We start from the raw sequence: 27,226 nt of genomic DNA on the forward strand, positions 1-27,226 counted from the left end.
TACACAAAGATGTTGTGTCTTCAATAATTCTGCGATGGTAAGTGGAATCTGTTTTGTAGTAATTTTGTGGGCAGTAGCATCAGAGTTAGTAACTCAAAAAACTAAAACAGATCTACTATGCAGTTCTGCACAACTCTGAGTCTGCTGGAGATGCAAATTATGTTACCACAAGTATACTGTAGTATACTGTATATACTGATGGGATATCATTTCTCTTTATATAGTAATTAGGTGCAATTTAAAATTAAGTATCATTAAATGCGCATGTTCAATCAGAGGCTTCTTCGCATATACCACAATAACTGTTTGCCTAGGTCTATTTGTATGGGCTAATATGCAGTGTCATTGTGTTACCTTTCCCTAATCCCCAAAACTAACAAGAAACCCCTCAAATGAAGACGTCATATAGTGTTTTTATTATGAATTTTGTTATGTTTTCTGACAGTTCTCAATAACAATTAGTCAGCATAATCCATGTTGGCATTGTATCAATAATTACAGGTAATGTTTGAATAGTAACATAGTAGTAATATAAGTTATTAATCAATGCAATGTTTATTCCTTTCTTAACATCACACTTAAAAACAAGAGGCTTTATTTACTGACAGCCTTAGCACTGCACATTGATAGGCTACACAGACAGACAGCAAGAGACACAGAGGGAGAGTGAAGGAGAAAGGCAGGGAGGCAGGAGGGAGGAAAAGGTGAGGAGAAGCACACGGTTGTACATTCGTTAAACCATAAATGCCAGATGGAGTGAAAAGGAAATAGAAATATAATAATAAAAAATAATTTCATTTCCAAATGTGAAAAAATTACCCTGAAATGTGAAAGATGAAATGAGTGAGATGTATCTTAATATCACAACAATGTGCCCTCCCTTTTTCTGTGATTCAGATATTGACAATTTCTTAAATTACAACAATATTACACACAAATTAAGAGACACTCATCAAGCCAGGGATTATCATCCTTATCACTACTACTATTATTATTATTATCATTATTATACTATTTTCTGATGCAGGAAAGGTGATTCCTCAAATGGGGAAAAAAAAAAAAAAAAAAAAATTAAATCATAACTTGCTCCCTCTCAAAAATGTGCAGAAATGAGAAAGAGTGGACGCAATAATAATAGTAATAATAGTATCATAATAGTCATCATTATATGTACATAAAATTCATTACAATCAATACAATCAAAACTGCCCAAGCTGAGCAGACATTCTGGAAACAGCAAGGGACATTATGAACTGTCCATGTGTGTTTTGTCTGTGTTTGCATGAAACAGCCCGTAGAGCAGTGTGCAGTGAGTGAAACGATGCAGTGAAAGTCATTTAGAAAGGACACTGTTGGGGTGGGGGGTGGAGGTCAGGTTGCACCGCATGAATTCTAGATGGTGCTGTTTTGTCATTTTCAAGCACATACTGGAGCTTTGGACAGACTCCTGTTGAAACTGAAACCTCAGTGACATACAGTATGTGGACTTGACACGAAGAGGCTTTAATATTCTTGAAGCTTTACAGAAGTAGAGACTGTGTAAAGGTTGAGGTCTGTGATTGGTAAATGCACTAATATTATCAGGAGCTCCAAACAGAGTATAGTCAGGACCCTAAGAAAGTTACCTACAATGGCAAAAGTAAAACATCTACACGGATATATAATGTCTGACCTCACTGCTTTCACTCTGTGGTGGTTCAGGAATGAGTCAGGAGAGGCGGGAGAAAAGAGCTTGTGCACAGACTTCTTGAGTCAGTCTAATAAAGATGCGTCAGGGTCAAGGATTGTGTCTTAGCCTGCAGGTCTACTCAAGGCCTTCTTGTTGCAAATTGTTCCAGCTTATATGTTAAAGTTTTCTATTATTAATAACAAAAGACAGACTATAGTCCTATATTTTTTAACCAAAACATTCCTTTTCCAGACAGCATTACACTATACAGACACATGACCATTTTGTGATTTAGAACTGGTGCATCACATACAATTTTGGTGAGTTTTAGTCATGTGGTTAAATCACATTAACTGTATACATTGTGCCATTGAACATTTAGGTGGAGAACAACAGCCCGTTGTCGGCTATAGGTCACATATGGCATTGAGTGTTACAGTGGCTGTGTTGTGCGTGGTGTTTGTAAGCATACATTCCTTATACTAGTGGTGTCAGCAGTCGTTGATATTAAAAGTGTTGGTGGGTGAGAAAGACTGGTGAGCTGATTTGTGGTTTCCATGAGAACGGTTGCAGATAAAGATGTGGCTCAGTAGCGACGGGCGTTGCCATCTCTGCCGTCCTTCTTGATAATGATTCTCTGGTCATCACTTGCATCGTCAGGTGACTCTACGGCTTCCTCATCTTCCTCTCCCTCCCCTTCCGTGTCAGCAGAGATGCCCATACGAGACTCATAAGACTGTTGAAGTACAAGAGAGGTTAAAACCCCCCTCTGCCAAAATATGTACTTTATTCACATCAACCATCAACAACAATGCTGTTACCTCCATTGGGTTGACAATGATGGTGAGCGCAGAGTCATCCCATTGGCTGCTACCCTCCTTAGCCCCTCCACGAGAACCTTCGCCCCGGCGATGAATGGAGCGAATTCGGAAGACGCCAAGGATCACCATGACTACCAGGAAACCCACGCACACCATGATGATGACTGTGGCTGCTCCTGGCACAACTGCAATAAAATAGCAGCGATTATATGGATAACCCTCATTAAAAAGATTATCAAAATGCCAGGAAAAGAGAAAACAAGCAAAATGAACCGATCCCTTTAACAAGTATAATCAAAGCCTCATGTGGATTAGTTAGTGAACCTGTCAGCGAGCCATGCTAACGCAGTGTGTTCCATGTCATTATAGATAATGAACAAGTCAATTCTAAATAATGTCCAGCTGTCATAAGTACTTGCTTGCACACATTAACTTAATCTTTGTTAGTTGTATACAAATTAACTAACTGTGGTGTTGCTAAAACCTGCTGGGCTCTGCTGTAAAAAAAATACAGCATACATTTTCAGCCTATGTAATGTATAAACATGTATCTAGTAAATTATTTCTTCCCTTTAATAACACCAACTTGAGTTGTATCATGCATAATTAGAAAGCCTGATTAGTTACCTTTCCAACAAGGTATAACTTGTAAGGATCATCCTTATGTGGAACAATACAGTTAAATGCCCAGGCAGTGCATCAAAAGCAAAAGCCCTGCAATATTCTCCTGTTAATATTCACTCTTTGCTAACATTCAAGTGATAACAGGTTTGTGTCAGCATAGACACTCCACTCCACAAAGCCACGATCATCACAGAGTACCTACAAAATTTGGGAGTGGAAAGGATGGAATGGCCTGCTGTGAGTCCAAACCTCCAAACCTCATCCTGATGAACACATGAGGGATCTGCTTAGTCATGCAGTTACAATGACCAACATAGACATAAGATGCCATACCACAACCCCCCTCTTCATGCGTATTTACATTCTATATTTTTATTCATATATGAGTAAAAATATAGAATGTAAATCGGAAAAATTGCATATATAATAACTATATGCATTTTTCTTGAAATCAAACAGACAAAATAAAAATGCAACCAGCCCAGTGACCAGTAAAAGGAGAAGATGCCAGGCTGTTGTGGCTGCAAATGGATTTTTCACGCACTACTGAAGTTCCTGACATTGTGAAATTAATAAAGTGTAAAATGGTCAATATGTGTTTGTTTTCCTCATTAGTGTGGGCGAGCACGATCATCATATCCCCCAAGCAACGTAAAACAAGAGCGAACACCAACAGGAAACAATTGCAGGGCAATCTGACACATTCTTGGGGCCACACATTTAGTTGGTTTGCTGATCCCACAGAACCCCGATCCTTTCAAGATGTGACAAACTCATTTATGCTTATTCTGACTCTGCATTCAGTGTAGATATATAGACTCAATGACTGGGTGTTTATAATCTTACTTTTCCCTTTCAAGGCTGATTCGAAATCAGCATGTTTGATAAGATCGGATTGTTTTTAAAACACACTATGACTTTTTCATATAAGTGGATGAACATCAGATCATAGGCACTGTAAGATAACAAGCTGCAGCTGAGATCTGAGGTTATTTTTATTTCATATGTCCCTCTGTATATCACAGTAAATGTTTGAGTGAGTACTGACCAGCTGATAAAAGAGCTGCAGAGTTATCTTGAGCATTTGCAGATGTATTTTCCTGCTTCATACACTTCTGACTATACTGAAGCCACACATTAAAAAGAACAGCATCAATCTTCAGGATCATTGTGTTTACACTGATTGAGCTAATCTTATTAATATGATTTCAGCTTTTTCTGCCAATTTTAATCCCTTTTATTCAGAGATCATTTAGAGGCAAATTCTATTGAATATCTTTCAAATTCTAAAAGGCACAAGGAGGACAGACAAAAGAAGAAAGAGGAGACTTGTAACAGCTAAACAAAGATATATCAGTACATCTTTTGTGAAACTGAACTAAACGCTGTGTTGGGGTAACAAGTTCCTATGTATCTGTGTAACTTTAAATGTAATGTCTTACAAAGTTAAGTAACACATTACATTTACGAGACATTTACAAGATAAGTAACCTTTTTATATTTTTATATACGGTCTATTAAAGTAACAAATTACACTTAAAATATCAGTAACGAAATTACTGTACTGTAGAAATGCATTTTCCTGCATTACCCAAGCCCTGTTTGCCTGTGTGTAAAGTTCTGATCTGTTTAAGTAGAGTGCATATACTGCCTGTGTGTCCTTGCCTGAGCTTGTTGCCATAGAGATGGATTTGAGTGATGTAACTGCTTGTGTGTCTTCTTCTAGACTTCATAAAATAAAACAAGACAATTTATAACTCATCTGAGTTTTATTTTACTGAAAGTCCTTTATTTGAGGTTATAACTAAATAGAAGGTCTGCTATATCGGCTGATCAGTCAGCAATTATCTGCTGTGCAAAATAAAAAAAGTGAGGCATATTTATTTCTGCAGACAGCACACATCTACACAGTGTATGCCCCAAGTATCTAAGGGAATTAAGAAAAGGAAAGTCAAGTAATAAGTAGTTACGCTAGTTTTCAAATGCAGTAACTAGTAAAGTAATCTCATTACAATTTAAAGAAAATGAGTGACAATAACAGTAACTACCCCAATACTGACTAAAGTCTAAAATAAATCTAGTTAAAACTAGATTTAATGATTACATGATATAAGAAATACAGCGGTGGACTCTCAAAACAATAGTTGCATGATGCAGCATTGTCACAAGTCAGGATGACTGCCAAGCAATATTGTCGCATTTCACTAAATACTCATAAACTCAACTCCTCTGCACATCTACTGTGGTAGATACAAAGGCATGACTCAGAGTAGGAACAGAGGGTGTGCAAACTGAGTGACAGTACTGGACAACAACTTCAGACTTGTGCTCAAAAGCCTCAGGAGGAGACCTGTCATGTTGAAGAGTTATTTCTCTTCCTTTTGTTGTATAACTTGTGCTGCATTTTGTGTGTGAATGTGTGTGTGTCAGGCTCTACAGATCTTCTCTCCACCTGCACATCTGAGACGAATCAGTCATGAAGCCTGCACCCTTCCTGACTGCCCCTCTCCTCACCATACTCTCAGTTTATCTTCTTAGTGCTAAGCTACAGTCAGCTATTCCTTTCAGTAATTTTTCTGTGTTTTTAAATTTTTAGTGATCCTTTTTTCCTTGTATGTTTTGTGTTTGTATGCGCCAGGTCTCCAGTATTTATATGCTGAACAAGATGACAGTCTCACTAATGCTCAGCCAATCAGCAGCAAGCTGTGTTTCTCCTTGCCACCCTGCCAGCTCACCTGTTTAGCTCACTCTCTCTGACAAACTCAGCCTCCAAGACTTAACTATACATCAGTTCAGGTTTCATCATCTGCTATCTCACTCATATAATCTGACAACCCTCTCTAATCATCTCACCAACACCTTTAGAGTGTTTTGTGAAAGCATGAAATGAGGTTGAGGTTGTTTCTCATAATAAAAAGCAGATCTGCCTGTGGTGAACTATGCCAGAGGAGAAAGAAGCAGAAAAAACAGTCAGGGGGATGTGTCACCTGAGTTGCGGTGTGGATTGGGTAGAGTGTGCCCACTCAACTCCCCAGTATGGTGGGATGGATGAAGAAACTGTTGCTGGGAAGCAAGAAGGTGGGATGGATGGTAGAGACTGTCCAAAGAGTGGAGGAAGTTCACCTACAGAGAAAGAAAAAATGGCCATTCCAAATCTCATATTTCTTGAAGACAAACAAACAAAAAAAGATCAAGATTATTAATCTTTAATTACCAATGTTTATTTTTCTGTCTTTCTAATGTCTGAGATGACATACCCTACATGAATGAGCTATTGTTTCAGCTACAAGCTCTGTATCATCTTGGTGCAAAAAAGGAAAAAGTCAAGACACATGAGATTACTACAGAAGTGTCCGAATCATGATTTGTGTTACTGTGTCAGAGTAAAATCACCTGGAATGCTAGAAATTTTTACTAGTTATCGCCTACCTCCTAAACAAAAACCACATCTACTTTCAGTGAAAACCAGAAGATGGCAAACAAATTAATCCAAGGATTGGCAATGAAATATTATGAATAAGTCTAGTAAAGTCTGATGAGGAACAGTGCAAAAACAGAAATTAAATGGCATCTTTAAGGACTGCCAGTCTGAATTCAGGGCAACCCACAGGTCGGAGACAGCACTGGTCAAAGTTGTCAAAGACATAAGAACCAACCTGGACAGGAAATCAGTTCTTGTCCTGCTTGACCTTAGTGCTGACTTTGATACTGTGGACCACAGAGCCAGACTGGGCTCTATGGTACTCTATGGCCTCAATGGTTTTAAAGGGGTTCAGCTCTAATCTGACAGAGATGTTTTACACTAACATGAAGGAATCCAGACCAGGAGATACAAGCTCTTGTAAGTCGTTCCTCAAGGCTCAATTCTTTTTAATGTTTACATGCTTCTGCTTGGGAACATCATCATGAGACACGGCATAAACTTTATGCTGATGACATGCAGCTTTATATGACCGTATTTCCTGGTCACACCCGCCATATAGATGACCTTTTTCATTGTATTTTAGATAATCAGACATGCATGGCAGAAAACTTCCTTCAGCTCAACCAGGACAAAACAGAAGTTTTAGTCATTGGTCCTGAAGCAAACAGAGAGGAGCTGGTTTCAAAACTTAACTCACTTTCTTTCAACCCAGCGAAAAGAGGAAAGAACCACAGTCATTTTTTAATTAAGTGTCACACGTCACTTTTAAAACACACCAAAGATGAGGTTCTTACACCTCAAGAATATTTCCAGAATGTGACAATCCCTCTCTCAAGTCGATGCAGAGACACTGATCCATTGTTTTATCACCTATGGGATTGATTACTGTAATACTCTTCTTTCCTAAAAAGACTATAAACCCACTTCAGCTTTCATAAAACTCAGCTGCTCGTCTGCTGAAGAAGAACAGAAACGTGGTATTCTTATGTTTGTTTATATTTCTATATAAATACTTGAGGTTGAAATTGTGTTTCATTTAGGTGGCAGTACTTTGTAGACTCCCTTAACTGAGGTTTTACCTGTAATTTTGGTATGCTACATGTTAGTATTGGTGCTTCTTAGTGTGAAAAGATCTTCTGTACTGCATGCTTCACATGCTGTCCCCTATACACAAGACTCTACTCAATAAGAGGTTTATCAAAGACTTTTTTAGACGAGTATTATTAGTGATGTTTCTCCTGACCTCCAAAGTCAACTCATTGCTGGTGTATCTGCCGTTCATCTCAGAGCAGGACAGGCGGAACCGCCTCTCAAACCGAGCGGAGCCTTTAGCCAGACGGTAGCGGACTGAGCGAAGGACATCCTCATACACAGAGATGGATTCAGCTCCTGGAAGAGCCATAACAAGAAAAGGAAGATGTAGCACAAAAGTCAATGCAGAGAAAATACTAATTATTTATGTTTTTTTGAATAAATAAGTGAAAATGTTCTCAGTTTTATGCCCTGGCAAAATAATGAGGGAATGTAAATTCAGTTTTTCTGAATGATTAAATGTTAAATTTAGGTTATCCTTGTTTTTCTTTCTCTGTGAACAGCAGTACCCGTTATGGCAATGTAAGCAGTAGTATTGATGATTTCTAGTCCCCTCTCTCGCACGACATCCATGTCTACCAGAAGCTCCTCCCTCTCTGGGTTTAGCTCCTCCCCCAGCGGCTGAACCTCGCAGCCATCCAAAGTGTGAGCCACAGCATCAGACATCAGCGCTAAGGGCGATGCAAAAGAGCATAAAAAGTATAAAAACATGTTACTGACTGTCACACAAGTCCAAATTTAAAACTTGAATGGAAAGGAAAATTTTTTTAAATGTGCAGAAAATTTATGTACATTCGACAAAATTTCCTTAAAGTAGGTTCTGTGAGGTGTGACTCACCTCCTCCCTCCATCCCTTGTGCAGCTGTGTTAACAGCGTGTGACAGGGAACAGACTATGCGAAGCTCTGGGAAAAGGGGAACACCACGGGAACCTTCAAACTCAGGAGCTGGACGGGCCAGGTGAGGACCCACCCCAGACAGAGAGATTTGAGGGGCATCAGGCTGGAGAACTACCAAGTATCCTTCTAGCTGCTTAAGGGACAGACAGCTCTCCTCATTGAAACACCTGGTCAGAATGGAAAAAAAAAAAAAAAAAGACAGACTTCATTTAGAAACAATGACTGTTTGTTTGGGCTTTTACAAGCTGCTACAATGCAAATTTGAGGAACATTTTTTAACGAGAAAGAAAAAAGACTCGTTGGTTGAGATGACTTGACTTGATTTGTTAAACATTGCACAGCTCACATTTTCAAGCACATTTAAACAATATTGTGCATGTAATATCCACACTATTTAACACTAAACAAGCAAAACATTGTCATCCTTATGTGAACTCCAAACAGCACAACAGCACAACTTCAATAACCCAAATGAACAGCTTTGTGACAAAGCACCTTTCAAGCACAACCATGCTGGGTCGTGTAAAATAACATTTTGTTCTGCTGCTGTGTTTTCTTGACCCAGTCCCCTGATTTTACCATGACTGTACCAGCACTGGTCAGTCATGAAATTAAAAAAAATGCCAAATGTCAAAACCACAGCAGTTCTGCTTCAACAGAACTAATTTGTTAGCCAGAAAGTGAGAGAGAATCAGATTGATGGCAAACTGTGAACATATATTTGGTCATTTGCACTAAGATTCACCATCATATGTGAAACAGGGATTAAGCTGATTAAGCTGTGTGTGCGCATGTGTGTATGTGCTATATTTCTACTATCCGAGTGAGCAGCTGCTTCTATCAGCCTCTCCAGAAGGGCCTGCTGTTCCGCCATCTGGGTAACTCCTGGCTCAAATCAGTCTAAGCTTCACACACGCAATAAAACATACTGAAGTTAAGGGGAAAAAAAGCACTCTGTGGTTGAGCAGAAACCAAGGGAAAGAAAAATCTGCTCATGACCTTGAATCCTGTGGATCTTAAAAGAGTTGGTGAGGGGGAAAAAAGCCCTCCAGTGACAATCATGGATTGGTAATCATCTTAATCTTATAAACATGTGACCAAAACAACAGTCCATAAAGAAAGTAATGAAAATATTCATTCAGGCTGCTAGTTTTAAGTGTAAAAGCACAATATACTTCAAAGTATATGTATTTGACTGAACTTCCCAGGTGAATGAATATTTAATTAGTTAAAACTGACTGCTAAAGCCAAAGAGCCAGCTCCCGGTTGTTCAGCATGGTTGAGCACTGACCCAGAAACAGTTTGTGTGCTTTTTATTTTCATAGCCAGGTGATTCACTGCAGTGAAAACTGGATCAATGCAGGTATTGCGAAGGAGTTCGACAGCGCTTTGTTGGGCATATCAACCATAATATCAAAAGGGGACGGAAAAAAAAATTAAAGTCATAGTTTGCTTTCAATCCCTGCAATATTCAAAGATAACAGTAAATTATTTAATGGCACATATACAGTTAGAGGCCAATGAATAACCTTTCCTCACTAAAAAAAAAAACAGCAAATCATTTATTTAAAACAAATCCCACAACAGCTCCAGTTTACCGTAAAAAAAAAAAAATCAACTTGCAGTTTGCTCTGTCAAAGAAAAAAGTTACTCCGTGGCCTGAATATATAAAGAGATAAGATATTCCTTGTTATCATTTGCTTTGACATTCTCCATATAATCGTCCAATTTGTGCCACGCCAGTCGTTATCTGAAGCAAAGTCCACATTTCATGTCTTCAGTGTCAAAGGAATAAGCAGCAGCACAACTCAGAGTGACGCTGTTGTTGAAGCAGAAAATGCAATTCTAAGACATTCGCTAAGCTGTTAGCGAGTGTAATTTATATCTTCTTTATCACTTTCTGTCTGCCTGTGTCACCTCCGCTTTAGTTAGCTTCAAGCTTTTCACAAATGACGAACAACACCCAGTAAATACTTGTTTCCTCTTCCATCAAAGAATTCACTTAGCTAGACATTTGTCTTGTTCAGAGACTTTTATCATATTCTGGCTGTTGGGCGTGAAATCAGTATCTTTCTGTGCACATTGATTTTTAGCATTCACATGGGAAAGCGTGAGAAAGCATTCATCCATCTGTATGTTGCTGTACCTGAGTGAGGTTGTAAGCTTGAGTGGACGGACTCCAGGGGTGGCGAAGCGTAGAGAGTTTCTGTAGGTGACCTGCTGAACTGCACGGTTAAAGCTCTCGATGTCATCTCCCTCCAGCACCAACACAGATTGGCTTGGGTTCACATGAACCTGGATGATAAGATTTAATACATGACTAATGCTACCCAATGCAGAAGCAGGCAAATGTTTGCCAATGATAAAAATTACAAAAGGGCAACATTTCATTTGTTCTGGTACACCTGTGTTGATTTGGGTTTTAGTCTAACTTAGCTTCACAGCTGTATTTTGCTTTCTATGTATATTAGTTGATTACACTCCCGTGCTGCACTAGCTGATGATCATTTTCTGTATTTCTTTAGACATTCTACTGAAATATGTTCAAGTCACAAATATCTTACAAACTACTTGATAATCACAGTTAGGATCAACCTTTATGTGACTTGCATATCCCTGTGCTGTTACCTTCATCCCAGAGCCAAGAGTCTCCAAGTCCCCGAAGTCCAACCCTTCCCTACAGGCATAGAGACACTCCACTACGCTGTGAGGTTCCACGCTGCCAGGGCGCAGCGTAACTCCCGATAACAGACCATGGTAACCACCCACATACTTTACTGTAGAGTGACAACATGAAATAATCCCATAGAGATGTTAATTTGGAAGTTAATCTGTTAATAATGACAGAGTAAAACAGAAGACATTTAACATTCCAGCCGGCAACTGTGTGAAACAAGAAAGTCACCTGAGTCTTTACTTTCTGGGATTGTATTGTTTTGTATCTCCTTCTGCTTTTCCTCAGGCTCTGCAATGAAAACCAGAGAAGTGATCAGAAGAAAAAAGTCTGAAAACAATAAGTAAAATGAGAAAGGCACCTCAATGTTGTGAGAGATGAAAAGGAAGGAGGAGAATATATATATATATATATATATGTGTGTGTGTGTGTGTGTGTGTGTGTGTGTGTGTGTGTGTGTGTGTGTGTGTGTGTTGTGTGTGTGTATAATAAGCATGCACAAGCAAGAAAACTGTAGATGATCTTCAAAACTGCTGCATGTCCTCATTATCTAGCAGCAGCTGGTGTCGCGCAGGCAGCAGCCATTGTAGATGAGAGACTGTGAATATGTGAGTGTGATTTCACTGGTAATTGGCAGCCACAGTTTCCCATTTTAACCAGCAGTTTGGATATAAGTGGCTGATAGCTGTCTGCCCCCTGTGTTGTTCTGATGCTCTGAATAATTGATAAGTTATATTATTAGCCCTTAAAGACAAAACACAGCCGCCTAACTTAGTATAAATGAAGGGAGAGAAGAAACACGGTGCAAAATCTCTGCATCTAGGCGGTTCATCTTGTGATATCTGACACAGGTTCATCACTTACACAGAAACTGCAGCCTGTAGTCTTTGATTATGTTTTATTTAGCTTATGTCATAGTAATGGAGTAATGAAAAGAAGGAAGCCAATTACACAAAGGCTGCATACAGCTTTTTTCCCCTTGACATCAATTTTTTCATTAAGACATGATGAATTGCTTACTACTGTGCTCACCCCAGCAAGCACCGATGAACATCCTTTGGCGAGGTAAAGGGTTGGGAATGGCCCCGTTGTCATGGATAAGGGCAGGATCGAAGGTCACCCCATCAACATACAGAGTCACAGATGGGAACTGGACACTGAGTGAGAGATGATGCCACTCGCTGTCACACACCTGATGGACACAAATAACAGAGTCAGCTTGAGCAAAAGAAAAAAAAACACCTGAATTGTGTGTGGGATAGTTTGTGTAAAACACTACAAAGAAGTGTCTTCTGGGACTAATAAATTATTCCAGATTATATTATCATCAGAGCGATGCAATTTATGCAATTTGGTTACAGGAAAAAACACTCAACTGAAACAGCTTGTTGTTATTTTATAGAGGTGGTAAAGGCCAAGCTAGACATGGGTGGGGTCATGGGCGCTGTACTGTTGGATCTACATAAGGCGTTCGACATGGTTAACCACTCTGTCCTCCTAAGGAAGTTGAGTAGTAATTATAATATGTCCCAAGAACCATTGCAGTGGATACAATCATATCTTTCTGACCATATCCAGTATGTACATATCAATACTAAACTATTATCACCAAAGGCCAGTGAAACGGGCATTCCACAGAGCTCCATCCTTGGACCATTACTATTTGCACTTTACAGAAACAATCTACCTTTAGTATGTGGTGATGTAGAAATACAGATGTATGCAGATGAAACAGTGGTTTATGTGTATGGAAATGATGCTGCCAGTGTGGCTGATTAACTAACGTGATGGGAAACATCGCAGATTGGCTGACCTCTGCTTCACTCACACTAATCATAAACAAAACCATGGCTATGTATTTCACAAAATAAAAAAATTAAAGTCTTTTCCTTGCATTTATATAAACAATAGTCAAATTAAAGTTGTTGAAGAATTTAAATACTCATCCTTGTTCTGGATCCAACGTTCAGCTTCAAAACACATTTAAAAAGTCTCTGGCACGTTAAAACATAGCTTGTCAATTTTTAGATACATTCGAAATACATTGACATATGATGCAGTAAAATTGTACTTAAAGAATGTAATGAGAATGATTGTTTCTCACATAAATTATTGTATTACATGTTGGTCACAAGCAAGTGAGACAACAATAAAACCATTAAAATTGCTGTATAATCAAGCTGTAAAAGTGATGGATAAAAAAAACCACTGCAATACCATCATTATTATATCCTGAGGAAACATAAAACGTTCAACTTTGATAATTTAATCACTTATTCTAATGCAAGGTCAGTTTTTAAAATCCTGAACAACTTGGCATCTGTGCCCCCAAAAACATTTGTCCAACTCTGCTCTGAATGGACAAACAGGACCACCTGGTCCACAAGTCATAATGACTGCAGACTGCCTAGATGTGGCTCAGCATTCGTGCAGACAGCCTTATCATTTAAGGCCATCAAAGAATGAAACAAACTCCCTGTGAATCTGAATCTATGCACAGACCTGAAGGACTTCTCTTTTAATGTCAGAAAGGTGCTAATAGAAAACCAGCAGTGTCAGCACTAACAGTTACTTGTATGTGTGTATGTATATGTATGTAAATGTGGGTTGTTGTTTTTTCTTTTTACATTGAGCATTTGGAGAATGTAATGTTTTTATGATATTGAGGGTTTGGAGAAACCTAAATTAATTGTATATAAGTGTAGCTGATTTTTAATTACCTTTTAAAGTGTATGACTTTGCCTGCCTAGGGACTGCACATGGAAACTAGCTAAAGCTAAATAAGGTGTAAGGTATCTTCTGATAATGTTTTTTCACATGGTCCCAGACAAATAAACTAATAAACAATCAAATAAACAAACAAACAAGCTGTTGCTGTGGCCGTTATTCAACTTCATTTGGTGCAGTTTAGTCCAACTGTAAAGGTCAGCTCCCTCCAGAAGGTCACAAGACAAATCTGATCAGTTGGGAGATGATTAACGGGGTACAAAACATAGAGACTAAATCCTATTACACAAATTTGCTTTCCTCTTGTGAGCCCTTCTCTTTTCATTATTTTTATCCTCCTTTCAAGGCAAGTAAAAGAAATTGCTTCATCTATTTACAAAGGAAATATCTTGTTTAAAAGGGATAAATGTGCCCAAAAAAAGGGTAAAACAAGAGCTAACAAGCCTAAATAAAAATCAGACTTAAGTAAGACACTTGAGTAAATACACTTTCCAACAAAGGATAAATGTTTCAGCAGTTTAAATTCTTGTACAATCATGTTTTAGCTTACTTTGTATATACCATGAAAACTGAAGGCATATACCAGCAACAACAAAAGAATTATAAAGATATGGAGCAAGTGGTAAGGCAAGGGTAACAAGATACCGCGGTTCAGACAGAGGGATTTAACAAATCTTGTCTTTATCAGCTCAGCTTCTTTTAATCCAAGTGACTTCAGTCTGTCTGAGACTAGTGGCTTCAGTCAAAACAAGCCCACCCCCCTTTCCCATTTTAGATATTTTCCACAGTGGCTATACGTGAGAACACAAATCAGATATCCACCAGTGTTTGTACAGACGTTACATTGCAATCTCATGATTTTTTAGTCTGAAGAAAGGTTCAACTGAGTCATTGATTGAGCAGAAAAGGTAACACTTCCTAACACTGACAGGGGCTGTTTTGTGTTTTTCTGACTGCATTCACATTGCTCTCAGTTTGTTTGGTGATCATAAATAAATACATAAATGTAAGTAACATTGACAACAAAAGAAAATGAATCATTATCATGACAGATGGACAGATCCTCATCCATCCTCTTTGATGTGCTCAAAAGAAAACATTACGATTTTGCAGCCAACATGAAACTGAACTATTCCCAGTTGTGAGAATACACCTCACTGAGGGAGAAACACAGGAGACACAGATGGGTGCAGTCACGAGATGTTATGTCTTTTACACTTAGATCCTGGTTAGAGACCAACGGTCTCAGGGGATGGTTTGGGAACACGGCTGATGACACAAAGATTTATGTTTAACAGTATGAAAGATAAACATAGTAGCAAAGATCTGATCTTTAATTCAAGTGAAAACAATTGTTGACACTGGAAGAATTATCCAACAGGCTATCTGACTAAAATAAAAGAATTTCATCTTTGCAGCTTTTACAGATAACTTTACAATTGATTTGCAAGAAACAACAACAAAGTAACTTCTAGATATGACACTTAAGTTAGTCAAGTACATTATAAATATATCTATATCTATCTATCTATCTATCTATCTATCTATCTATCTATCTATCTATATCTATATATATATATATATATATATATATATATATATATATATATATATATATATATATATATATATATAGACTTTTTATCCTACACTTTCCTACACTTTCACAGCTTGATTATACAGCGATTTCAATGTGGGTTGATGAAAAAATGAAAATTTGATGTGATTGGTGGGATTTTTTTTTTTTTATTAAAGGGCATTTTATTCGGGTTTAGATTTCGTTTCAATATGAATGCAACCATAATGAATTGGGATGATTTGGTTTAAAATGAACATTAATGAATCAGAATTTGAGTGGGGTTTTTTTTCAATAGTATTTATTATCTATTTAAGTTTAGATGATGTGTCTGAATGAAATTGAACACATTTAAACAGAACTGAATTGAACTGAACTGAACTGATGTGTCCCTTTGAGATGATAACAAAAATATGAATGATAGTAGAAGCAACACTGCAGAAACAGTTTAATCAAAAATGCAAAATGCTGTTCTCCAGTACCTGCTCCAGTTTCCACAGGAACTTGACGGGTCGTGCGGCTGAGACATCAGGCCAGTAGAAAAGAGAGAGACGACACCCGTGTACAGAGAGGGAGTAATGGGAGTAGGAGTCATCTGTAAAGCCCAAGAGCACAGGAACAGAAGGTAATGGGTAAATTTTAATATTACCTCTCTTCTGTTCTGATAACAATAATTAAATGAAACTATGCATTTAGTGTTTCATAGATACTGCAAAGTTATAGTGTTAAATGCTCATATAATTCCACAGTTACAGCGTTTTTACAGTTTTGCTGTCTACTTGGATGCACAAGTGGAACAGATGGATGTTAAGTGCCTCTCTCTAGAGAACACCTTGGTATTCTAAGCTGACCCTAAAAGAAGTTAAGCTTTTTTTTTTTATCAAGCACAGTATCCCATGCAAGTCATAAAAGATGATAAAACTTAATGGCAAAACAAGTGAGGAAGTGGCACAGATTTTAAATGTCGTTGCAAAAACACCCAGCTATTGTAATGGATGTTTTCAAATACCTTCTATGACTAAGAAGCCTACCATTCTTGACAGTGCTGCACACAATAAATTCCTCTTCTTTGCGATTTCCTCTGGTTTGTGTGGAGACAGGCTGAATGTTTGCACCACCCCTGCGCATCCAAAGCTGCAGCGTGAAATGATCGCCGGACAGAGCAGACACAACTGAATCAGGTACCACAGCAACATGATTGGACCCATTGAAGGAGAAGACAAGAGATGAATCAGAAGAAGGGAGAGTGGGTAAAGCTGCGGTCCAGTTGGCTGCAGGAGATGGAGGTGGGAGGAGATCAACTTCGCCCCTCACGGCACCTGACAAAAATATCAAAATAGAGAAGACATCAGTAGAATCAGATTCTGAGATTGTATTGAGAACATGCTTCCGGATGTAAAACACATCATACCACAGAGTCGCCGCACAGATCTGTCAGAGTAGCTGTCTCTGTCACAGCCCTTCCCAATGTGACCAGTCTGGAGCTCCACTGTGGCCTGGATGTTCCACACAGTCTCTTCACAGGTTTCCAAATGCAGGCTGGGGAAAAGGGGGATGCTACCAGACCCAGGTGTGTACTCCACGCGCTTGGTCCATCCTGGAAATAATGCATTTAAACTTTACCATTTATCATGCCATATTTGTTTTAAAATTTTGTGGGAGCTTCTTGACATCCAGACAACAACATCTGAACAGTATGAAAGGAAACCAAATGTAATCATTTATTTTGTATTGTTATTAAACCAGTATGTCATTGAAAACAGATCAAAGATGGCATATCAATTTTGAAAAGTAAACACTCATTTTGGTTTGATTAACAATACTCTGTACGATACACATAATACTTACACTATATATAATACTACTTGTTTCATAAAAAAAGCAAATGTTATCACTTGGCAAAACGTCAGGAATACAGTTCACTTTACAAAAATTTGGGATGTAGTGGAAAACGTAAATAAATAAAATCATTTGCAAATCCTTTTGAACCATTTAATCCATTGACTGCACTACAAAGACAAGACATTTAATGGTCAAAATGAAGAACTTTTTCTGGTTCTTGTGGTCACATGACCCTGTCCCAGCTATTTTGGAACATGTTGCAGGCATCAACTTCAAAAAGTAAATATTTGCAAAATACATTCATGTTAAATTTGAACATTGAATGTCTTGTCTTTGTGGTGTATATAGTTGAATATAGATTAAAAAAGGATTGAATATAGGTTTAAAAAGGACTAGCTAATAATTGTATTCTATTTTTATGTATGTCTGTAATTGGGTCTGTATTATTCAACAATAATGATGTCTTGAGAGATGTACGAGTTACTCATTGTAGAAGTCTGTGCCTCCTCATATATACATGTGTGTACAAATGCATATATAGGCACATACTTCCATTCAAACATAAATTATTTAGCAGCACAATTTTTTTTCCAGTGGTGAATTTGGCCCAATTTAAAAGTGAATAACTTTTTTTTTTTTTTACAATAATAATCCATTTTTTGGCTCTAGGTCCAAATATCATAGATGTTCTATTTATCAGCTTATACATACCGGTACACATATATGTCTATATCTATATCTATATCTATATCTATATATATATACATATATATATATATATATATATATATATATATATATATATATATATATATACATATATCTATATCTATATATATATATATATATATATATATATATATAGAGAGAGAGAGAGAGAGCTATATATATATATATATATAAATAAATATATATATATATATATGTATATATATATATATATATATATATATATATATATATATATATATATATATATATAGAGAGAGAGAGAGAGAGAGAGAGAGAGAGATAGATATAGATATAGATATAGATATAGATATAGGTATATATATTACATATATATTTGCTAATTAGCCACTTTATTGGACATTACTGAGCCACCTATCACATGGCAACTCACTGGAGAATAAATACATATATTATTAAATTGAATATGTATACATGGTTACAACTAAGTTTCTATCAGTCAGTAACAAGACGAAAAGTGATACAAATATATTTTTATACGATATTTACATCATGTAAATATTGTTTTCTCAATATTTGTAGAAAAAATATTTAAATGACTAATCTAAATGTAAATTTCAATACAATTTTAAAAAACAAAGCATCATACATGTCTGTAGAAGTAAAATATTGAATGTGTCTAAAAATGTGGTGATGTTTTCTTTTAATAATTGATTTCATGCTCTTTTTAGTCAATTACTGTTAGTTTTGTTGTTTTATTTTTATTCAGTTATGATACTAAATGGAAACCAATGTGGTTCAGCTTTTTTTTATTTTTTTTTTACAAATTTTGTTCTAAAAAAAAAAAAATAGGACTTGACAAAAATTAACAATTAAATTGTTATGTTTCAACATTTCATAAGATGTCTGTAAAGGTTGTTAAAAAAAAATCAGTGCTTTTTGTTTCCTGAATTTCCTATTGTTCATTTATAAAACCTTCCAAAAAATGAAAACTGAAACATTTATATACAAGCATACTAATTGGAATATTGTATTTTAAATGAAAAGGCATCAGAAATTAAAAAATATATTTCACATATCAGTGAGTGTGTTGAGAAACTTTACTCTGCTGCTGGTGCTAGTATATTTGATCTAAAAATTTATTGTCACAGTTTAAACAATTACTTGCTGTGTGAAGCTGAGTTTCAACACCAGGTTTATATTATATAACGCAGCTCTTGATCTAAACATACAAATGTGACTAATCTGAAGAGCTGCCCACTCATACTCAAAGTTTCATCCAAAAATCAAGAAATGAAACAACTACGGCTCACGTCTGGGTCCTGAGAGTTACTGTCGGTTAAAATCAGGGCATAAAAAGAGCTTTCTAGGACATTGATTACCGATCCAGCCGGGTTTGCAGGACGGCTTGACCGTAACAACAACCTGGGCGTCCGCCTGAGCACGATTCTTTCCACAGTCAAAGGCAGTCACCCAGAAGGTGTGAACATGTTGCCGCTTTGAATCCAAAGGCTCTGTGTTCTTAATGTTACCTAGGAGACAGAGAGCGACAAAGAAAAGACATGACATAATGAAACAAATGGAAATAGAAATACCAGGTTAGTCACCAACAACGAGCTTGTGTGACTGAAAGCCCAGCTCAACTAAAAGCTCACTGACAAAGCCCCTATCAATGCGCAAATGCATTAACAGAGCCGCTGGCTTGTTCCGGGCACTGAATTCAGAGAAACAGCAAAAACAGAGAAAGAGAAATCGAACACAACGGGATAAAAACAGAAGGGTTTTCTGTTTTAAAAGATAAATGTAAATAAACAGTGAGTATTTTATAAAGGCTGACAGTGCTCAGCATTCCAGCTGACAAATAGTAGGTAGGAAAGAAGATGCTTTGACATGGTGAGAGGAGAAACAGAGGGAGCGGTGGAAAAAAAAAAAAAAACAAGTGGAAAAAAAAATAAAGCGGCCAATAAAAACAGACAGCATTCGAGCGAGACTGCAACAATAGGTGTTTGTGCTGCTGTACCAGTCTGTCCAAAAACAGAAATCCTCTGCAGAGCTGTTCAAGCCCTGGAAAGAAAAAAAAAATCTGCAGAGTCACACTAAAACTGGGTCCTCCTCAGCTGCTGTCACATTACAAAAAAAAAGGCCAGAATTGATCTTCAGCCAGTGGATACAATAACAGTTTGTTACATTCATCCTTTTCCAAAGAAAATTAAATGAGTTGAGCCGGGAACAAATGGCTGCTATTTCAAACAAGCAGCTGTTGCAGAGATTTTGCAGAGGCAGAACAATGATCCACCCACCCAAAGTCTATTTTAACATCTTTCAGTTTTTACCTGAACACAGTATTATGTCACTGCAATTGTTTTCAATACTTGAGATGCCAACATCTCAGCAGGATCTGCTGGGAGTTTCTCAAATATTAAGGACATCCAGAATTTATTGTTTCAATGCTGAGCTGAATTTACTGATTCTGCTTACCTTGAAGAACAAACGAGCATCAGACGTGGACCGGAGTGGGCGTTTTGTGTAGCTAACATGACAAATGCACCTAGGAGTACAATAATCTCTTATTTACAACTAAATGCAAAATAAAAATCCTCTCACCATCATTGTCAATAGCAAAGGGCACATTGGGAGTGATGATGTCATAGAAGCAAATCTGGCTGTACTGTGGAGAGCAGTCGGCGTCCAATGCCTCCACGCGCACAATTCGGTCAAACAGGCGACCCTCTGGGACTGAAGCCTCATAGCGTCGCTCAACAAACACGGGGGAGAACTCGTTGACGTCGTTCACACGAACATGCACAGTGGCCCTGAGGGAATAAAGAGTTGGAAGCCAAATACAAGCAGAGGGACGTGGATTAATGCAACAATGGGAGGCTGCAGTGGCTGAAGAGTCTTTACAGTGCAATTGCACACAGTGGCTGTAAACATGATTAAAAACAGTTCAAATCTGTCTTCAAACTGGGAGGAAGGGAGCTGACTTGTGGGATTTTTTGCTGTTGACTCCATCAGGTCCCTCTCCACAGTCGTAGGCCTGGATGGTGAAGCTGTGCTCCCGCTGGCTCTCACAGTCTAGCGGTTCCTTTGATCGGACCAGTCCCTCACCAGTGGAGCGATCCAAGACCACTGCTTCAAACTGGACTGAACCTGAACCCAAGGGTCCGTTATGAACCCGGAAGCCGCAGATTTCCCCTGGATGGAGGGAGAAAGAGGTGTGAGACATGGAAAATAAACCATCATAAAATAAGGGGAAGGACTAAAAAAACAACAAAAAAAAAACAAAAAAAAAACTTAATTGAACATATGAGTTTGTAAAAATAATTATTCATTTCTTAGAAAAAAAGACAAACAAAAAAGACAAATAAATAAAAACCATTCTCAAGTTTGACTTGCTGCAACCTAAAGTATTCATGTAAACTGCTTTACAGGGTTTCTAATAAGTTGGTGTAATTTTTTTAAGGTTTTAAATAACTCTTTGGCGTGGGTTCATAATTCATTTGTACATTTTTGAATCACAAATCTCCTGAAAATCCTCTGCTTGGGCATATACAGAAATAATAATAAAAACAGCTTAATTGTTATGAGCATGCAATAACTTTTGAACAACTTTACTTTTATAGTTTGTATCTTTTGCTTCATAACTTTCTGTAAACCTCAGAAATGTCATCAAACAGCTGCATTTTCATTTTTATCATATAAATGTGTTTTTACTGCTTGACATGTCTGGACTGCTGGTCTGCCAGTTTTGCACCTGGAGTCTTGTCCTGCAGAGCAATGCTGTTGTAATTCATATAGAAAGCTGTTGGGCACCATGTTGCTGAGATAAACAGTAATTGAAAAGGATTCTAGGTGTGTGGCAGCAAAAAAGTTGCTCCAAGACCTTCAATATACTGCTCAGCATTGATGATGTTTTCAAAGATATGCAAGCTACCGCATTAATGCACCCCAACACAAACACTGGCTTTTTAACGATGCCCTAATAACAAGCCAGATGGTTTCCTCTTTAGACCTGGGAATGCAGCATCCATGACTTTCTAAAAGGAATTTCTAATTGTGTTTCAACAGAAAACAAGACAGCTCCGGACTTCACCTCAGTCCGTTTCAAAAAGAGCTTCAGCCTAGCTGGAGCATGTTCAGGGCTCAAACCCTTCACAGAGAAATTTCTCTGAGATCTACTGATGCACTGCCAGCTAGAACTTCTGTAGTTTTTAGTTGCACCCGTCTCAAACATTTTGTTACACAGATATCAAAATGTCCATATTTGAAAAAAGAACCAAAACATTAATTCATTTATTATCCTAACCGCTTGGTCCGATTAAGGGTCGCGGAGAACAAAAACATAACTCCCTTTTAGTATTTAATATCTATTTTTCTTTTTTCAGTTAAAGGAAAACTCTTATGAATGTACCAATGAGTGCATGTTTTTTTTATTCATGTTTCATATTATTCAAATATTTGTGTCATGGGAATTGGACAAGAACCAGTGGGATATAACTGGAGGAGCCTGTGCTTCCAACCATCAAGCCTATAGGGGTCTTCTGTTCAAATTATGACATTTAAACCACTATGAGAGGCATTATGAGAGGAGTATTGTTCTGCTCTAAAGCACCGAAAATACTTTTTGTCTCTTACTGAGAAAACTCCAAAAATCTATTGTAGTACTAAACATGTAGATAATTAGATATAACATTAAAAGGTACTTTAGCTCCTGCAGGTGGTTATTAGGAGATAATAAAACAGATTGCAGTTGTGTCCATAATTAAAAATCTTTAGAAAATCAGCTGATCTTTATTGGCTGTATCGTCTGACACAAGTCCATAGTTTGTGCTCAAACAACTAATTTCCTTCTCCTTCTTGACTTGCGCTCGGTATATTTCAGGAAGCCTCCTAGTTGATCTTTCATAATTTGACAGAGCATAGTCATTTTCAGTACTCCGAGTGCAAATACGATCACCTTATTTTATCAGACTGCAGAGGCAGAGCACTGGTGTCTGCTTCTGCAATGAAGGGTTGAATTACACTATATTGGTCTAAAAATAGTGGCCTCTGTGACTGAATACATTGCTTTTAATATGAAGATAGGAGGTGTGGGTTGTTTCTACTGGCAGCTGTCTCAAAGTTCCAAAATTAAAAATTACTGCTGTATTTACTATAAAAACTTCAAACAGGCACATTGCATGACTGCAAAATCAGAGTTAGATGATTCCCAGTTTGCGAACACAAGCTAATAATTTGACCTATTTTTTTTATCATCTATTTTGCAGCAGCCATTTGAAAAAAGGTGTCAGGGCAAATATACGAGAGCATTCATTATAGTCCTCCATGCTACTCATTGCAGTTGATGTTACCAGCATAGTGAAGTGGGGCATCTTTGTCCAGGGCAAAAAGAGGGGGATTGAGCAGCACGGTGTTGTCATTCTCCATGACAATCCCCTGGTACTCTGTCTCGATCCATGGCTTGTGCTTATTGGCTGGATGGCACAGAGAGGAGACCGAAGAGGCTTTGGGTTAAATGGAGCAATTACAAGAAACCAATGCATCTATTTTTAACACTCAATTATGGGGGAGGACACAGTGTATGAGGAGGAGGGGGGGCACAATGTGTGACCACAAAGACTCAATCTAATCACATTCACCGTCTTCTCTGTTCCTCCATATAGACTACCTTTCCCTTATTCATGTGTAGCACTCTTCTGGTTGACAGTATAATTAAAGCCAGTCTGATTTCACTGCATCACACAAACACACACACACACACACACATAAATATATTACTCACATTAGACAGCAAAACTAGTCTACCACAGGCGCCTTGCAATGATGCTCTAAAATTGGCAAAGTCAGAATCAAATGCCTGAGGTTTAGAGTGAATTTAACCTTTAATTGAGAATTAATTATTCATCCTTGTGCTGAATGTTCTGCACTGAGTGATCAAAGGCCAAGTTAATGAGCCAGAAGGATGACAATTTTACACTCCAGCAACAAATGAAAACAAAAGGCAGAGTGTCCTTCCTCTGTTGTCGCCAATCTCTTAACACAGAAGCTACAGAGTTTGAAATCAGACGGAAGCACAAGACTTTTTGTTTGGCAATTGCTTTGCTGAGGCCACTCAGAATTTTTTCTTTAGAAAATCTGACTGGAACTAATTTTTGTCGTTGTGCCTCTGAGAGGAGAGACCCCTGAGGAAAATAATGCCTGTTCTGAATTTGATCAAACTCGACTCCCTCAAAACAAGAAGTATGATTTAAATTTTCTTTCTTTTTTTTTCTTGGAGCAACAGAGCCTTACGCATTCCCTGCTGCTGAATGTAAATTACTTTTCCTTTCCTCATTTGTAGAGAACAAATACGAAGGTTGTTTGGAGCTAAAGTGTATCACTGAAGCATTTTCATATCAAACAACTTCATACTTAGATTTTATGTTATTACCTCACAGTCCGTTACATTTAAACACATAAATTTCACTTGTGAAATAAGTGCTTTCATGCAGAACATTTCTGCTTTAAAAGCTATAAACATTTAACAATTTATGAACAAGAAAATCAATCTCCAGCTACAATATTTAAATAATCAGAAAAATACATTTTTATTTATATTAGCCAAATATTAGTCTTGGATTAAACCAAATACCTTTTCACTTTGAATATTGGAAAAGCAGGCCCAAAATAAAACGGTAAGCAGAAATCTGCACCATTTTTTTTTTTTTTTTTTTTTTACAACTCTCTGGCTCTAATTAATAAGAAAATATTTGGCAAATTAACTGATGTTTAAACATTATTTTGTACTGAAAAATAGTGCAAATAATTTCTATACTTTCAATGCAATTAAAAGATTTTTCAAACAACCAAGAGAAAAAATTTTGTTTCCTAGTACTTAGTTTTCTATGAATGTCTGAAGACAAATGGCAACACAAGGCTTCAACCTGTAAAACTGATTTAAAATAATTATTTAAGTTAGTAAATAACTGACAGTTAAATACATAAAGTATAAATCTGACTAAGCTGTTCATGTCAGATAGTTTTAACCCTCTATGGTTAAGACACATTTTACAGTGGACACAAAAAATGTTGAGGTCCAACATCCAGCCCTAATCACAGATATTTGTCCTCTTTGGCTGACAACATCCCTTCCTCCTCCTCCATCTCCCATGTTTTCACACTCTTTGCTTGTGTCTCTGTTTGGTCATTTATCTCGTGCCCTCTGTCCCCCACTGCTGATCTCCCCCTCCATCCCTCCCTCCTCGCTGCTATGTAGCATTAATCTGAGCATCAGGCATGTGGATTACATTTGGGATTACAGATTGAGAGGCATCTTGTTCCATCTCTCTGTCTGCTCTCCCTGGCACTCCTCCTCTTTCTGTCACTATGTCACTCCATAACACTCATCCATCCACCACAATCATATGGCCCCCTCACATCAACACACATAAACACATAGATGCACAGAAAAGGTCCAGTATATCACACTTTACTTCTGTTCCTTGTACCACCTGATCTCACATACTCTCTCTCTCTCTCCGTCCCCTCCTCCCTCTCCCTCCTTATCAGCCTGCTTCCCCCCCATACGTCCTCTTCTGTCAAAGCTCCTTCTCCTCTTTCTCTCCCTGTCTCTCACTTTACCCCCATCTCCTTCAATCTCTTCATCTTTTTTTGCATCGCCTTCTTCTACATTCTCTTCAAACACACTCTCTATGCCGTTTGCTTCATTTGCCCTCCTTCAGCAAAATAACAATTGAAACATTAATCCAGAAATGGAGTTGTGCTTATCCATGTTGATAAATCTGTTATATACAGGGAAACAGATCCATCATATTATCGGAGTCAGACCACTGATAAAAACAGGTACATGCACACTGGGTTATGAACAGGAAACACAAAACGTTTGTGCATGTGAGGAACTGAGGCTATGATGCAGGAATAATAATAAAGTCATCAGTATCATTTGAGGGCAAAACAGCTGTGGCCCTGTCTAAAAACCTTGAAAGGTATGCGTGTTCCTATGGCAATGTAAACCATCATCTCAATACTTCACAGTTACCAGTCAAAAAGGATGAGGAACTGACCTTTGTTGCCACCGGCAACCGAAGTCAAGCAAAGAAGGAGGAAGGAGAGAAAATTCATTCTGTCCATCTGAGGGAGGAAAGGAAAGAAAACAGAGAGGAGGCAACAGGGTGGGGTGAGGAAAGACAGAGGGGGGGGGGGGGGGGGGGGGTAAAAGTACATGCATCAACAACTAATCAGCAGTGGTGGAGGCAAGTACATTGACAAGACAGAAAAGACAGAAGCAGATCAGGCATAGATGGTGCACAGAGGGTTTTACATTGCTGCATTTGTGCAAGTAAATCTACGGAAAAGTGTCGTGTGTATTTTCTGAAGACCTGTAAAGCTGAATCCAGAAATGCATGTCTGAACCAAAAATCCAGAAGCATATCAATATAATGTCGCTTTCTGGCTTCCCTCAAAATCAGAATGACATGCTTGCAGCTTGGCTGCCTGGAATAGTCTGTGGAGCATGCACATACCTGGTCATGTGTAACTACCTAAACGCTTTTGCATGTGGCAGTGTGGGTGTTAAACCATGTTTCATTGTGGTGTGTTGGGTCATAAAAACAGCTGATGTCTTGAGGCAGCAGCCACAGCTGATAAATGAGTCCTTGGGGGGGTTCATCTCCCACTCACATAACAAACCTCTATTGCTCGAGTCCTTGATAGACTACACGGCCAAATAAACTGAATGTTAAATCAAAAATAGGCCATATACAACACGAGACTCCCATCTGTGCACAGGTTGTTTAGGTTACACACACACATTCAGGAGCAGGAGCATGCTATGCGACAATTACCAGCCGATTTTCGTCACAGGCTGGTATTGACACACATTACCAGATCGGGCTACATGCCTGCCAATAGGCATATTAGAATGATATGGTGGCGTCTTTTGGGTACATGTCGCAGAAATAAAGGTTTCCAGAAGCAGATTTGAGATTACCGTGGCGAGTGCGGTGATGCTCCTGGCTGGTACCCTGCCTCTACGCTCGCAGCATCCGCCTCTCACGCCCCTGCCGCTCGGTTCGGCAATCCCCCGCAGGCAGGCTGACAGCAAACCAAACCTCCAGGTGGAGATGGAGAGACCGATTATCTTAAATGGAGGATGCTCACCCGGGTGTTTGAATCGGGGGGGTGAGATGT

At 38.1% G+C, this 27,226-nt stretch overlaps 1 protein-coding gene across 1 annotated transcript; it reads right to left on the reverse strand.

The window, feature by feature from the left end:
• Positions 1-1,809: 1,809 nt before the first annotated feature.
• On the reverse strand, positions 1,810-27,117 carry clstn3 (calsyntenin 3). Its single transcript, XM_079240871.1, has 19 exons — positions 27,027-27,117; positions 26,101-26,167; positions 23,389-23,511; positions 21,022-21,232; positions 20,642-20,850; positions 19,420-19,569; positions 16,917-17,102; positions 16,537-16,824; positions 15,988-16,100; positions 12,235-12,394; positions 11,434-11,493; positions 11,157-11,305; positions 10,675-10,823; positions 8,469-8,695; positions 8,140-8,301; positions 7,782-7,927; positions 6,102-6,237; positions 2,491-2,675; positions 1,810-2,405 (listed from the first exon to the last, which is right to left on the reverse strand). Exons 2-19 carry the CDS (start codon positions 26,165-26,167, stop codon positions 2,256-2,258), a joined length of 2,871 nt encoding a protein of 956 aa, XP_079096997.1. The 5' UTR covers positions 27,027-27,117; the 3' UTR covers positions 1,810-2,255.
• Between the last annotated feature and the right edge of the window lie 109 nt (positions 27,118-27,226).

Source organism: Telmatherina bonti (assembly GCF_933228915.1).
Source record: "Telmatherina bonti genome assembly, chromosome: 5".
NCBI classification, from domain to species: domain Eukaryota; kingdom Metazoa; phylum Chordata; class Actinopteri; order Atheriniformes; family Telmatherinidae; genus Telmatherina; species Telmatherina bonti.

Excerpts from the sequence above, each read along its gene's own strand:
- clstn3 (XM_079240871.1), bottom strand. The coding sequence starts at position 26,167 with ATGGACAGAATGAATTTTCTCTCCTTCCTCCTTCTTTGCTTGACTTCG. Across the intron at positions 19,570-20,641 it reads CTTTGCTATTGACAATGATG|GTAACATTAAGAACACAGAG; the intron begins GTGAGAGGATTT and ends TCTGTCTCCTAG. Across the intron at positions 2,406-2,490 it reads TCATTGTCAACCCAATGGAG|TCTTATGAGTCTCGTATGGG; the intron begins GTAACAGCATTG and ends GTACTTCAACAG.